The sequence below is a fragment of the Pithys albifrons genome, chromosome Z (assembly GCF_047495875.1).
Source record: "Pithys albifrons albifrons isolate INPA30051 chromosome Z, PitAlb_v1, whole genome shotgun sequence".
NCBI lineage: Eukaryota > Metazoa > Chordata > Aves > Passeriformes > Thamnophilidae > Pithys > Pithys albifrons.
In genome coordinates this window covers 66,014,320-66,031,028 of record NC_092497.1, presented here as the reverse complement: position 1 = coordinate 66,031,028, position 16,709 = coordinate 66,014,320, and the positions used below count along the sequence as shown (strand labels likewise).

Genomic DNA, 16,709 nt, shown 5'->3' with positions numbered 1-16,709 from the left:
AAGTAAAGGTAGCACCCACTTAAAAAAACTGGTAGACCAAAAAAGAAAGATCAAGGAAGATGTTGGATGGAATGACATGACACATGCAAAAATGAACTGAAATCCTCTCTGAACAGAGAGTTTTAGCTGGAACTTGGGAAAAATAGAAGAGTTTATCACCTTAGGAAGAAGAGGCAGGTAGTCAGCTCAGGAGGACTACAGGAATGCTATGAGATTACTCAGAAAGAAAATCAGAAGGGGTAAGGTGCAACTAGAACCTAATCTGTCTATCAACATAAAAGACAATAAAAAATGTTTGCATGAACACAAAACAAGGGCTAAGGAGAATCTCTATCCTTAACTGGATGCTGGGGGTAAACACAGTGACAAAGCATGAGGAAAGGGCTGAGGTACTGAAGGCATTCTTTGCATCAGTCTTTAATAGCAAGACCAGCTATCCTGTGAGATTCTAGTCCCTCAAGTGGAAAGACAGGGATGGGGAGCAAAATGAAGACCCCTTAATACAAGGGGAAATGGTCAGTGAGCTCCTACACCACTTACACACTCAAGTCTCTGGGTCTGGATGGGATCCACACAAGGACACTGAGGAAGCTGCTGGGAGAGCTTGACGAGCCACTTTTCATTATTTACCGGAAGTCCTGGCTAACTGGAGAGATCCCAGTTGAGTGGAGATTGGCAAAATTTGCACAAGATGGGTCAGGAGGATTCAGGGAACTACAGGCTTGTCAGCCTGACCCCAGTGCCAGAGAAGGTCATGGAGCAAATCATCCTAAGTGCTAGCACATAGCACATGCAGAAAAGCCCAGGAGGATCAGAGCTAGCCAGCACGTGTTTGTGAAAGGCAGGTCCTCCTTGAGCAACTTATCTCCTTCTATGACAAGGTGACACACTGAATGGATGATGAAAAGGCTGTGGATGCTGTCTGCCTAATCTTTAGGAAAGCCTTTGACAGTGTTTCACACAACATTGCCCTGGCGAAATTGTCTCCCCACAGCCTGGACAGGTGCACTGTTCACTGGACAAAAAACAGGCAGCATAGCTTGGCATAGAGAGGGGTGGTGAATGGAGTTACATCCAACTGGAAGCTGGTCACCAGTGGTTTTCCCCAGATCTCAGTACTGGGGCCAGTCCTGTTAATTATCTTTATTGATGATCTGGACAAAAGGATCGAGTGCACCCTCAGTTTGCAGAGGACACCAGGTTGGATGGGAGTGTTTATCTTCTGGGGGGTAGGAAGGCTCTGTAGAGGGATATGAACAGGCTGGATTGATTGGCCAAGACCAATTATATGAGGTTCAACATTGGCAAGTACTGGGTCCTGCCCTTGAGTCACAACAACTCCAGGCAGCACTACAGGTTTGGAAAAGGCCAACATTATCCTAGCTTGTACCAAAAATAGTATGGCCAGTAGGACTAGGGCAGTGATCTTTCCTCAGTACTCAGCGCTGGTGAGGCTGCACCTTGAATACTGTGTTCAGTTTTGGGGCCCTCACTGGAGTAAAGACTGAAATGCTAGAGCAAGTCCAGAGAAGGGCAACAAAGCTGGTGAAGGGCCTGGAGCTTAAGTCCTGTGAGGAGTAGCTGAGGGTGATGGGGTTGTTTAGGCTGGAGAAAATGAGGCTCAGTGGAGACCTTATTGCTCTCCAGAACTACCAGAAAGGTGGGGTCAACCTCTTCTCCCAGGTAACAAGTGACAAGAGGAAATGGCCTCAAGTTGCTGTAGGGGAGGTTCAGATTAGGCATTAAGGAAAATTTCTTCATCAAAAGAGTTATCAAGCACTGGAACAGGTTGTCCAAAGAAGTGGTTGAGTCAACAACCCTGGCTGTATTTAAAAGATATACAGAGATATAAGAGACATGCACTTACAGAGGCAGTTTAGTAGTGGTCTTGGCAGTGTTAGGTTTGTGGTAAGACTCAATGACTTTAAAGGTCTTATCTAAATGATTCTGTGAAAAAGAATTCTCATTACTAATTTTGGCAGATGCAATCTGAATGTTTTAGCCTGAACTAATATACACTTTCAAGAGGATGTTCTTTGGATTTTATCACAACCTAAGAAAATCACCATAAGGCAGTTCTGCAAAGAAACCTGATCAGCTCCTGAATACAAGATCAATTGTCACTCCAAACACATCTCACTTCCTCAACATTTAAGATGCTCTTGATTTTAAGGAATATTTACAGCAACATTCCATAGGGTACAACACCACTTACAGTGTTACTTGATTTATAGATTTTAATAACTAAAGTACATTTTGGGTTGTGGACATGACTACCCACAGACCAGCTTTACCTCTTCAGTGGATAAGCCCTACATTTATACACATATTAGTAAACTAAAATATAATGTGGTTATGTTATGGCAATAAGATAAATTACACTAGTTTTTGTCACTTAGTTTGCTTGATAACCACAAGGTGAAACCATGATATATAACAATTCTGTGCAAACTGGTCACTGAAGGACCAGTGCAGCAAGTGGCCTGGAGGGATGTTTACCTCTTCAGGAGACGTATGCTCAGCTCTCCTGTAACCAGAACTCTCCACAGATTCAAAGCATACGTCATTCTGCAGTTATCTCTTTTCTTTCTTGCAATCAATATAATTTGGTGGTACCTTTCTGCCTCCATCCATGTATACTGCAAAGCCTCCCTGTTCTGCTGTGACATTAATAAGGTGAGATGAGAACCAATTCAACCACAGCTCTAATTCTAGCTTACATATATATGTGTATGTATATATGATTGTATGTATGTGTATATATATACGTATGTGTGTGTGTATACACACACACACACACATATATTTATTTTCATTATACTTTCTGTTAAGGTATATTAGCCACCACAATATATACAGAAACAAATAATAAAATTCTTTGCAATATACCCAGAATATTAATTTCTAGCAAACTGCTAAGATATGCCAGTGGAGGTATGTCCATTTGGTATCAACAAGGGGGAAAAATAAAAGAACTGAGGGATACCCTCTCTAAATGAGCAGACCAAAGGACTGAAAAATTTCCTCATGCATAATCTGTGAACTGACATCTGGCCGGCTGGGCAGGACAGTATTCCTCTTAGTGCTGAGCTCGGGCCTCTGTGACACATCATGGAGCATTAAGCTTTCAAGAACTGGCCAGTGGCACACATACGTGCTGTCTGTTGGTAGCAGTTACTCAGGACTGCAGCATATGCAGTCTCTACTTGAGTGCATGCATCATTAAACTAACTGCTAAATCTGTCATCTTACCTCCTTTAAGATATCATGTACTTTCTCCCTCATTGCAGTCTTCTCATGAATTACAAATGGAAGTTATCCTGCTCTTGCTTCCAGAAAAGAATTCTACCCATATAGTTCTTTGCACCCTCTTATACCTGGGGTTGAAGGAAAACTGACTGATTAGCACATCAAAAAGCTAACTCATGGGTTTAGATTCTGTAACTGAGGAGTGATTTGCTGTAGAAATTCTGACAAGGTAGAAATCAGATATAGCAACCAAGCCATAAATAAGGTTGAAATTAAAAAACTTTAATATCTATGCCTATAGCTAACACTTACACTTAAAAAACCCTCACCCAAAAATTTAGCAAATGCTAACACAAGCCAAGAGAAATACATATGAGAAGAGAACAGGGCATACTCTGCTTTGGTTGCTATTGAATGCAAACAGAGTTTTATGAAGCTGCAAGACTGAATTTTCCCTGCTCCCTATTTTCCTTCTTAAAAATAAATCACTGTGTCTGAACATTGGAATTCTGGTCTATTGTGAGCTGAGCTGAAATTATATAGTGAATTCAGCACACACTGGAAAAGCAGAAAGCTTCTGCTATCTTTGTGAGCTAGTTGAAAAGTGAAAACAGATTAGAAAAATAAGTTTTTCAATAGGCAGCAACATTGCTTTCACACCAGATTTGATTCATAAGTCCTCCCAGCAGCACTAACACCTGAAACACACATTGCATGGATTAGTTGATTTTAGTCTGGGAAGTAGAAAAAACATTTTTCTTTTTCCTTCCAGTAACTGCTGCAGGTATATTATCTAATGAAAACACTACAAGATTTCTCTAAGGAATGTGAAATTCGTTTGGTGTTTCCATCAAACAATTATATGTTGTTCATCCACTATCTGAGAAGCATTGAGGCATATCCAGACCTGATTACATTTATTCTGAGCTCCAGATCAGAGTCCCTCACTAGGGCAGCGAGCAGTTTCTCATCTTTGCCTTACCAGATCCTTGATGCAGGCATTCACAGAAGAGGGTTTTCTAATAACAATACAGCCACATTTACCTAGTATCTTGATCATCCTAAATCTGAATGTCTTTCATCATCAATGAAGCCTTTTAGAGTGCTGCAAATTAAAGGATCAATTTTCAAAGACATGTAAGAGAGATTTGCTGACTGACTTGCATTCAGACCAGTGGGAGGTAAACAGCTCAATCCTTATGCACTGTTCTGAAATGTACGCTTTCAAATAACGTATTTTCAAAAGGCGTCAGACTTTTCAATAACTACGAAGCTTCTAGGAACAAGAGCATCACTTCCACTGATGTATCTGTCAGTTAATGCTAGTTCTAAGCAAACATTAGACCCACAGAAAACAGGAGAGCTCAGAGACTTTCACAAGAGAAAAACTCCTGAGAGTTGTGATCCTTGAACTGCAAAGTGTATTCTTTGGCACTGCTGCATGTGCCAGGTTCTTCCCCTTTACATACAGAACAGAATACATGGCTAACTGAAAAGCAGTCTTGCAACAAACAGCACTTTTGCATATGAGTGTTCTGTGAAAGGTCTAACTTTTAGAGATTAGTAGCAGGAGGTGCACCAAAAATACCAGCTCAGTACAAAAAAAGACTGAGAGGATCATAAAGGTAAACAAGGATTAGAGTCATATCATGAGAAAGATGTCAAAAGGCACCTAGAGAACACCATAAAGCTTAACATCCAATATATTCACTGCAAACTTGGAGGGAAACAGGATCTTCCCAACTGTCTGCAAATTTTGTTCATATGTGCCAAGTGCAAAATGCAGTCATTACACAATTATAAGAAACATGGTAGTTTATGTAAGTGTATAAGGAAAATCAAAATCTGAGTTGCTTTTTGAAAATGTAATAAACCACACTAGACATAAACTATCTTCTCTCTGATGATTTTTAACATTAATAATGTAATCACACAAACTAAACATCAGAAGGTGTAAACAAGTTGTTGGAATGGATTCCTGAGAGCTATTCTTAACTTTACAGCAGAAGTTTTCTATTCTGCAAGGAATTTTTACAAGTTATCTCTCAGTGACAGAGAAGAAAGGATATATGGAAATTCCTTTTCTCACATACCCTTTTTAAAATACCTATTTCTTATTTAATGGAAAGATTTTCTAAGATTACTTTTGATTCATTTGGTCAAATGGCAAAGATTTATTTATTAGAACAACCAAAGTTTGGAAGCCCATTAGAAAATAATCATTCTCAGCAGTTAAAGTAAAAAATATGAACTGAATACTAAGATGATATTTCCTTAAGGTCAAAAGAGGTAGTTTGAGATGTTCCAACTCTCTGATTTAAAAAAGAAAAATTATCATATTCTGAAAAACAAACAAACAAACAAAATCCCCCAAAACCATAAACCAAGAAAGAAAAGAAATCAGGTGTAATAGATATCTGAGAAAGTACTTACAACAATGTCTTCTGGAAAAGTATCCACACTGAAAGAGCCATCATCAAACATGATTTCATAGAAAAGTTGAGATGTCACTCCTATGACTCTGCAACTGTAGTATCGTGTATTTCTGTGTTTTGTGATGACTGTCTGCCCAACTGTAATGGTCTTCTCAGATGCTTTAGCTCTCTTGAAAAAAGGAAGAATGTAAAAGTAAAGTTAAAATACCACATAACTCATCAGAAATGTACTAGTGTCAAAACAGGACGGAGAACAGTTCACTACTCAATAGAAAAACTTCAAATGCAAATTCATTTCATTAAATCAAGATCACCCTAATTTTGTTTACATATGAAGTTTCTCCATTTTGTAAGAAAACAAATAACATCTGAAGAATACCAAATCACAGTATATTTTTGCCACTGATGCCTTTAACTATTGTGTAGTAGATTGGCACAATTAGCAATATTTGTAAATTTGTAATATTTGTAAATTTTATTTGTAGCATAATTTGTAGAATTGTCTTGAAGACATAAGATGTGATGAACCAAATGTTCTTGAATTTTTGTTTTAAACGATGAGATTTTGATGTACTGGATTTCAGTGTTATTCTACATAATAGCTTAATATTTTGCTGAAGGGGATGCAATAACTAAATGCATATCCAGTTCTTGACAGAGCTGTCTGCAGCAGTGTATTGGAGGAATCTCTTAACAGATACTGTGCAGAACTTATGCTTTAAAACTTCAAACAGCATCAAACACTCTTCATCAGGTATTTGCATAGTGTATCAGTAATAATATTTGGGTTTTTTTTTTCATTTCTCGCTTGTAATTCCTCCCGGGGCTAGTTATACCAACCAGAATACTAGCAGGGCTGCTAAACTATACAAAAATTTTACACCAATAACTCCTTAATGGATTCTATAAATATAAAAGGAATGGAACCATGTAGGTGAGCGACTGCACAACAAGCTCATGTTATGCAGACATAATCTCAGCTCCCAAATATTGTATCCCCATGAACCTTCCACTTTAAAAGCAAACTACTTCACCAGGAAAAATATAGTCATTATCTTCTCATCTTAATAACACACAGAAGGGGCTTCATTCTTATGATCTTGACTGTCTATTCAGTATCTCAGAAAGGTTCATTTGTTTATGCAAATGTGAGCTATTGTAAACAATTAAACTTTTCTACTAATGTAAGATGCTACTACAAAGGACACTGGTATATAAAAGAATAAAATAGTTTTCATTAGAAATATTATTATATAAACTGTAAGAAAACACTTCTATACATTATACACACCAAAGTAATTACTAAATGTCCTATCACTGCTTTTCAAATCTTCAAAAGCACTGAATCCTTTGGTCAGTATAATAGTCTTAAAATTGTCTTATAAAAATCTGGGAAATGCTACAGCTGTAGGATTTTTTGTCACTAATATCGAAGAGAGCCAAGAACAGCATCAGCTGTTTTTGTTAGATTTCAAGTATCAGCAGTAATATCAATGCTTTGGGGGAAGAGGAAAACCCCACTCTAAACCTGAGGACTTCCATTTTTGTAGCGACTGTCGTCACTATTGGGCCTCTTTCTTGGACTTATTAATGGGGTTTAGAATTTTTAAACCTCCCTGCTTCTGCAAACTAAGGGCATACTAAGTACAAATATTCTTTACCATTTCTACAGACAATGCACTAAATCTCTGTGTGTCAGAGCTCTACATGTCATACACATTTGGAGGATTTAGCTGAGGTCACCTCAGATAGTAAAACTCAATGATGTTCCTAAAGCATATCCAAGTTTACCTAGAAATAAAGTTCTGAGCATATTCATAAATTATTTAAACATTACATGTGTAATAAAATTATTTCTTCCTCATTTTATCTGTCTATAATTGGACTAAGTAAAAGAATTAACTATACAAATAGCAATTGACTGGTATTATTACAAGAGTGATAAAATGTCAATTAGCATGTTTTATCCAATCTTGAAACATATGTAAACTTAAATGTTAATTTACCTTTCAGCCTATTCAGCTACTGGGGGCAGGGGAACCGATTAGGTGTAGTCTGAAGACTACAAATTGATTTATTTATATAATAGAAAAAGTATTTTATGATAGAAACCTAAGGAGATACAGATCTAATAGAAGGTTTAAATCTTCTCTGAAAGAAGATTAAACTCTTCAGACAAAATGAAGGGCAAACTATAATATTTTAAGAGACAATACAGATTCATTTAATGATAAAATTTTCAGAGAAGGAATGTCATTTCTCATTAGAAAAAATAATAAAATCCAGAAATACATTCTAGCTAAAGGACAAGATTATTTTTAAGTATGTTATCTTGGTAGGATTGGTGATTTATTTCTCAGAGAAAAATATTCACAAACACACTCTGTAATTGATTGTATGTCCCAGAAAACATTTTTTGACAGAAAATCTTAAGAATTTATTGATGTTAAGAATGTCATTTTTGATCAGAAAAGACAGTCGTTATGTAAGGGAGTCTATCAGATTAAAGAAACAGCTGTAGTAGTTACCAGATTATTGAGAAAGCTGTGGTTTAAAAAGTATGATTTTCTTTAATGGTACAAAAGCCAAGGATGATCTAAGATAGTGGCAGAAATACAGAAAACAACAAGACACAAAGAAAAAAAGCCAGTCTCCCCTTCTGTATGCAAACTTCAAATAGAGGCAAAATTACTTTCTCCTTCATTTGTTGTAAGGCAGTACACAAAAACCTTGTTAAATATATAAATAATGTGAATATGAATTTATAATAACTATCATGAAATAGGTACCTGATGTGCATCTAAATACCTGGAAACTTTCTCAGGAGGGGATCCTCAAAGGTCTGAGACTTATCTGATACATGAACATAACTCTCATGTCATTTACTCCTCGGAACTCCAATTTAGGCATAGAAATTATGCATGACATTTCAAAACTAAGCCAGCTCATATTTTTTGAATAGCATGCCCTTCTGAAAGTACGTCTCAGTCTCCCTGAAATGTTCAGGGGCTGGCAATAGTTAGCAGACAATGACATTGCATTACTCAGGTGTACAACACAAAAAGGATCTAGTTTTCCTTTGAGAGCATCCCTACACTCCCTGCATGCTAGAGAGAATGAGCCAACCGATAATAGTAAAAGATAATTTTAAATAGCTATAAAAGCAGCAACAGCAGGTTTTTGCACCTTCTGTCTGTCTTTACCCGTTCTAAAGATAGCTGGTCTTTCAAATGTAACTGGGGCTGTCTAGATATCCTCTTCTGTTCACAATTTCCAAATGAAACATCAGCTCTGAGTATACTTTTGCCTCCAGCTAGCTTTCTCTGATCCTCAGGACTGTCTTTGCTAATCTTATATGAATTCTTTGTAGCGTTTTTTGTTTGTTTGTTTTTGGGAGGTTGTTGGTTTTTGGTTTTTTTCCTGTTAGAATATTATATACAACTTCTTTTTCTCATTTCCTTTTGTATGAAATAGTACTTTTAATCAAAACAAATCCATCCGCAGCACCTATTCTCCAAGTGTTCCTGCAGTTCTGATAACAAAAATACATAAGGGACATGTTTCATGCACAGAGACAAGTACAGTCAAAGAGGAAAAATAGGAAAAAAACCAAAACCAACCACCCAACCAACCAATCAAGAACCAAACAAAAACCCCCCTACCACAACCAAAACTATGACCTACTGTCTGCAAGTAGGAAATCACAGAATCTTCCTTGCATATTGATATTCCTTTTTACATAAAAAATATAGCACACAACAGCAATAACCCAAACCACTCTGCATAAAAAACCTGCTCTGTTAGCAAATTTTTCTGTTATCTCTAAAGCTGTACCCTCAGTAAATACAAGAGGCATGTTTAGTTTTGAGTCCTTGAACATTCACAAAACGTATTTTTGAAACATCCTATCAACAACCTAAAAACTCCAGTTCTCAGTGTTTCTGCATTTACTTGATTTGACAGCACCATATGAATTCAAGTATAATGGTTTCTCTTTTGATTTTCTCATTGACAATTTTTCATCAGAAGACCCAACAGCGTTTTCCATTAAGTGACATTAAAAAAGTACTCTAGGAAAAAATACTGAAAACAACACAGAATCTGCTCTGCAGTGAAAAAGACTTAGTAAGATCTGTTGATGAATAATTTTGACACTATTTGCTTGAGATTACAGCCATAAGTAAGTTGGATGCATACTCTACCTTGCCACTGCAATAAGTCCTTGCCTGAGCTGAAAAGATACGTTAATACCAGTAATCAAACACATTTATCTGTTTAGGTAGGGTGTTTTTATTGAGCACCTTAATACTACAGGTATATGTCACAATTTTTCCTAGTGCCCAGAAGCCATCCTGTGGTTGTTGTGTTTTCAGTTGTTTAATTTTTATTTTTTTAACCTTGAAGAAAGCAGCAAACAGAGGTATTCACTGAGTAATTAGACACAATATCTGGAGGCTATATTAATGTAAAACCAGAACAATTTTATTTTTCTTGAAATTAGGAGAAATAATAGTGTCCTTGCTTCATGAACAAAGTTTTCAACTTCTAAAAACCATAAGAAATTTTTTTTTTGACAAGACAATCTATTTGATTCCTGTAATAATTTGCCAAGTGAGTGTAGTGTTTTAGTCTGCATGACTCCCTGTTCTGCTTTTAAACAATGAAGCTAAAACAACAAGCAAAAAAAGTCCATTAGAAGTAAGATGCATTGCTATACCTAATGGTGAGGAGCAATGTAATTTCTGCATGAAGGAATAGCTAATAGCTAAGAAAAGCATAACAAGCAAATCAATGGTAAAAAAATTCTGAAGACTTAAACATGTGATTAGATTAATTAGCTAAAAGACACAGTATAAAACCAAGCATATAAAAACATATGGCAACCTTCTTTGACTCAGGAGTAAGTTTGGAATTTTACAGAAAAAGATTGTTTTACAAAATATCTGATCTTCCCAAGTTTTGGCCTGACTAAAAATACAAAAGCATAATTTTTCTTTCTCTTCTCCAAACCTGATTTTTATTTAAATCATGGGTGAAAAAAAGGTAATAATACTGATTTTTTTTCTTTTTTTTTTTTCAAAAAGTTGGCGCTGAGTTTCAGGAAAAGATGTAATAGTCCCATTCAAAGCTACTTTGAATGTCCTCCACACAAGCTCTTAAATAGTAGCCACATAAAATTCTGTTTCTCCATAGTCGGTGGTTTTTTTCCTTTAACACTATCTAACACAGGTCAAGAAAATCACAAAGAAAACATGTAATTAATGGGACTGATGCAAGTCCCATTATCTAAAGACTTGTCCCAAACAAATACTAGAAAACATTTGGGAAGAACAGCGCTGTTTTTACTGGGCATGATTTTAATCCAGTAATTTTCAACTAATGATAATGTTTCAAAAAAACAAAGGAAAATATCTTAAGTTGCGTGTACAGGTAGAGGTTTACGTTTCTTTGTTTTTTAAACCAAACTCATTTTCTTGAAAAATGTTTGAAAAACTAAGACCATATGAAGTGTACTAAGACAATAAGATGTTCATTCAGTCTGGAAAACAAAAATAGTCAAAAAGCTTCACAGTTCTATGGAAATTTTAAATATGGATACACGATATGTCTACCTTTTTAAGAACCACCTGCAGATCGAACATGCAGGACTGATTACTCCAGTTGAAGGAACTACATTTGGCTACACTCAAAACGCACCCTTACTCTTCAGTAGTCTTGTATTAAGACCAAGGATTCACTGAGAAGCACTTGAAAGACCAACATATATAGACATTACCTGGGTTTACATCTTTCACTTCTAATGTATAAAGGAGAAGAAAAAAATTGCAACTTGACTAATTTACAAAGATCTTTCCTTAATAAGACCACTTAAGACCTTCTAATTTGCAAGGGAACAAAATATAGTTTTAAAAGCCCATGATAAATGACAAGTTCTTTCTCAATTGTGATAACAACCATTTGTTCAAATAAAAGACATTACACTAATTCTTCATGTGTCTAATCTAAACCTAAAGGTTCCTCCCCAGCACAGGACAAAAATAAAAAGGCAGTCATAACATGAATTTTCATGGCATGCCAGTGTAACTTTGCCAGATGACAGAATAATTATAATTGGGTATTTTCAAAAGACTGTTTGGCAGCAGAACAAGAATCTTACATATACACTATTCCATTATCTCACAGGATCTGTGAGTATTTGCAAGATACTGTAATCGGGGTATTTATAATACACTTCAGGTTAATAACGTAGAGAACTCAAGAGATTTCTTCTAGCTGTCAAAACAATATATTCAACAAGGACTTCAATGCAAAAATGGCTTAGGCGTATCAGGTATCACTTCTCCCAGGTAACAGCATAAGGAAAAATCTTGAAGATGTAATAGATTGCTATGCATGGAAATACAATAGGCTGAACTATTATAATACATAGTGTGGAACCTTTCTTCCATTTTCTCTGGAAACATACTCTGATTGTGCAATTCCATTTTTGAACAAATAAGGAAACGATTCCTTACCATATTGTGGTTGACCTTGTGTCTGAAACATGTCATGTAGACAACAAATGGCCAGTCATCAGGTTCCATCAGCACTCCTGCAGCATGGGCACAGGTAACATGGAAGGATACTGGGCAGCGTCCATATGAACACTGAATGCAGGCACCAGAGACCTTCTTAACTCTCTGTCTGCAGAAAATACACTTCTAAGGAAGCAAAATAAACAGCATATTTACTGTACTACTCCAACTCCATTGACTGCTGCTGCAAGTAACTCAAGGATTGAAAAGTTACTTGTGATTCACTGACTACATTTTATACTTTACAATATGCACAGCAAAAGAACCAGCATTTATGAATTACAAGGTAACTTAGCAATATGATATGCACTTTTGCCTTTTTGCATAAATGTGAAGACAGTCTGTTCCAGTGTCATAACGAGAAAACTGATAGATAGCTATTTAAGGTTCTAAATTCCATGCTCTGAAAATTAACCTATTCCTCCTAAAATAGGTAAATTGAAAAACCTATCCATGATTCTGCAAAACACAACAGCAAGACTCAAAAGTAAAGAGAATAGAAATAAAGGGCTAAAGAGGACTTCCATGTATTATTTAACTCAGCCTCCTGCTTTAAGGCTGAACTAAATATATACGTAGACATCTTTGGGAGATGGCTAATCTAACATGTTCAGGAAACAGTTTCTACAATATCCTCAGATAGCCTGTTCTGGTGAATAAATCTCCTCTAAGTTAGTTGCCTTTATCTCAAGCATTTGCAGAATTCCAGAGTTGCTCCTAAGCCTTTTATTATTTTTCAGTCTGTTTTTTTTTGGTTATGTATTTAATATAATGTTGACGCGGTAGGCTGTATTCCCCCAAGTTATATATTAAAACATCATGTCAACAGCTTTACTGATATCAAAATACACTGGTTTTTAACTTTTACCAAGTGACAACAGTAAGGAGACAACAGGAAAAAATGATGAAGGGACATAAGCTGGTTTAACTACACACAGGAAATAAGCTCTGACATACTAAAAAATACAATACAATAGGAAATGTATCTTGCCACCAAGAGACATTATCAAGAACACTAGGTAGAGTAAGTACTTCAGTAACCTCTATGGACAACTGTTTTACATCATATATAGGACTATCCTTTATAACTCTCATCATGGCTAACAAAAATGCAAATGCTATTGATGATCATAAAATTATTTCAGCTTTTATAAACACAAAAGCTTTATGTAATGACAAAAATCAATTAATTCAGTAAAACATACTTCTGGAATAGTGATTACTTCCCTTTGATCTAAATTTGCTAGCCACTGATTTTGGTTGACACTCTCTAGTATATCTGTGCTGAGAAGATGAGTAAGAATCATTTTAAATTATTTTTACAGCTTGGTTAATAATCCAAAGTATTTACTATTAACTCACAACCAATTGTTTTTCACAGGTTACCAGAGAACTTTGTTCTCTATTGTTTCTTGCTTTTCATATTATGAATAAAACCTGCAAAAAAATTATTATATAATTCAGCACTTACATAGTTTCAATGGCTTCTGGCACTGAGTTTGCGACTGAAATAATGATTTTTGCATGCTCATGTTGGGTTGCAGTTACTGTATCATTCTGAATGTGAAATGCTCTTCAAGTTTTGTCTTCATGTCTGCCCTCTGAAAGCAAACTGTGTGCATGTCTTTGCACAAGCAGAAGAGTACCACCTAGCATTTGGAATGAAAACTTCACTAAAAGGACCAGAACTCAGGTCACTCAACTGTAGCACCATCAGGTCTGAAAGACTAGTAAAGAGGTAAAGATGTTTGTCATCAAAAGAAATGTTTCAGAGACTTTGTGGATATGCTTATATGTCATTGTGCATTTGCATTAATCTGCATGAGGTCATTTTCAGATAAATAGAGTAACTGTTTCTCAAGGGAGCTTAAGGATGTTCTATACATTCAGAACCAAGTAATAAAAATTCCAAAAAGAAAATACAATTGAAATCTAATCTGTGTAATGTCTAGACAGTGAGTTTACACAAATACACAGGTCCTTTTGAATGCTTTTACACACAGATATACACATAAACTCACCAATCAGCTTAGTGGAAGAAGAAAGAATGAAATACTTAGGAGTATTAAAAAAAATCCAAAACAGAACTAAAACAAAAACTCAACCAAAGAAAAACTCAATCAAACAAAAAAACAACCAACATAAAAGCCCTCCAAATAAAAAACTTCAGGTGCGTTCTGATTAAAACACTCAAAAATGCAGTGCAAACAAAATGTAGAGAATAGGGAAAAGAAAGAAAGTCAAGAACGGCTAAACTAGTATTAACTGAAGAAATTGTAACATTACACCAGGAAATGCTGATTCCCTTAAATTACTGGCCACACTTGTGCATGGCAGCAAATATGCAAACATTACAATGTGGTTGTAAGTTTCTTCTGCATCTTACTAAAGTATGAAAATTTGAGAGACAGAAATCTAAAACACGAGTAGTGCTTCAGAAAAAAAAGATGTACTTACAACTACATATAGGCACAATTGTTCTTCTATAGTAATATTTTAAGTTTTATCATCTTTGAGTGAGGAAAATAAAAGCAATATGAGGATAATGAGAAGTGCTAATAGGGAAGGCAGAAACGCATTCAGGAAAACTGAAAATGTGACACAATGAATGGCATGGCCAAATCCTCAGAAATTAGAGTATAACTTCATCTCTTTATGTAAAAGAAACTGACTTCTCTCCCAGCTCAGGCTAACTTAATAAGAACACGTTTGGAAAACTGGCATAGTCTGAGAAACCTTATTACTCAGAGTGCTTTTCAAAGCTGCAACTTGAAAGTACTGAAAATAACTAATCAAAAAATAAGGAACTCAATTACTATTGACTGTATTCTTATTCCAGTCATGTTGGTGTAAAATAAGCATAATTCTGATGAAAAGTGAAATTGCTTCAGATTTACTCTTATATAAAAGGAATACTGCTGGGCCACATGTAATTATGTGAATCCAGACTTCAGGTTGCATGACAGAAGTGAAGAAATTCCTGTGTTTTAATCATGCAATAAATCTATCTCACTGCCAAATACAAGGAAGGTAATTGTTACATCACTTAACTCCAAACACACATTAATCTTTTGTGCTACACTCATGTGCTCTTCAGGTATCTAAAAGATTAAGATCATGGAAATGAACAGGGGGAAAACCAGTTACTGTATAGGCAGAAAAAATAAAAACACCTTATTTCCCCCTGTTCTTAAGAAATACCAGAAAAACTATGATAACCTTTCTTCTTTCAGAATGCATGAAAAGAATCAAGGTTGGCAAATAATGAAATGTTTCCTATATTATGTAAGATGCTGTGTCATTTGTACAAGAATGACACTGAGAGGGATGATGCAGATGTACCTCAGCTTTACAATAAGTCTCAAACTTATGCAGGAATATTGAAAAGCACAAGTGAAAGATAGGTACACAAGCAAAGTACAGCTTGCATACCTGTACCAGACAGCATGGCACCCATTCAGACATATGACAAAAAGCTCCTTCATCTCGGAAACCATACATCAAACAGTTAATCTACCATGTTTGATTAATAAAATCAGAACATATAGAATAAAAGTAAAGCAAATTATGAAGATCTCTTTTGCACAGATTTTTGGAACATTAGCTGCACTACATACCAAGCTCCATTTTAGCCATCAGTAGTAAATTGAACTGTGCTGTGTCTGATCCATACTGGCAACACTTTCTCTCCTTAGCTTCCGAGAAATAATGTAACTCTCATATTTACTTGGGGCTTTACAACATACAAATTTAAATGTTTTTAATTTTTTCCCATATGTTAATATTATTTATTATAATATGAGGATACATGAGGAAAAAAAGGAGAAGAAATACATAAATGTACAAAGAAATAAAAAAAAAAACACCACCCCAAAAAACCAACATCAAATACCACTGAAAGTTACCAAAGGAAAAAGGCATCAGAATTATGAGAGAAAAGACAAATTTCTTGTGAAGACTGAGGTTTCACTCTCCCTCCCACCCTTCTCTGAAGTCTGGCTTTCCTAGGTTTGTAAAATGAAGGAACTGTATAGAGTGGAACCAATGCTGAACTATTTCTGCAAAAGATAGGAGGCTAAACATCTCTCTGCCTGGGCAAACCTTGCATTTAGGCACGTAAGCTTGCTACTTGTGAAATGAAGAAACTTGACACACCATGAATATATTTTCTGAAATATAATAATGCTAATTCAATGCCCAACTGACAGTTTTTCATTAGCTTGAAACTACAGCTGCTCCTACCAGCTAAAGCAAATTCAACATTCTAGATGGCTTCAAAGAATGTCATTTTGACAAAATGATTGCTAGGTATTAGTGCAAAGCAGAGACCAAGGGGAAAGTAGCTGAGGATCAATCTTAATCACAGATCCAGATGTAAAATGAATTGGAGAATAAATAAAATTGTTTATATAACTGGAGATTAAGAATATAGGACAGAACAATGTACTGC

The 16,709-nt window shown here is 35.7% G+C and overlaps 1 protein-coding gene across 3 annotated transcripts in view; it reads right to left on the bottom strand.

Moving 5' to 3' along the window:
- KDM4C (lysine demethylase 4C) overlaps positions 1 to 16,709 on the bottom strand; it is a 259,388-nt gene that overhangs the window by 24,657 nt on the left and 218,022 nt on the right. For 2 of the 3 annotated variants that reach the window (XM_071580703.1, XM_071580704.1), the window contains 2 exons: positions 12,200 to 12,385; positions 5,683 to 5,853 (listed from right to left, as the gene is read on the bottom strand). In XM_071580703.1, coding sequence (XP_071436804.1) covers positions 5,683 to 5,853; positions 12,200 to 12,385 — 357 coding nt within the window. The remainder of the gene's footprint in view (positions 1 to 5,682; positions 5,854 to 12,199; positions 12,386 to 16,709) is intronic. The other variant, XM_071580705.1, reaches the window with a different exon arrangement.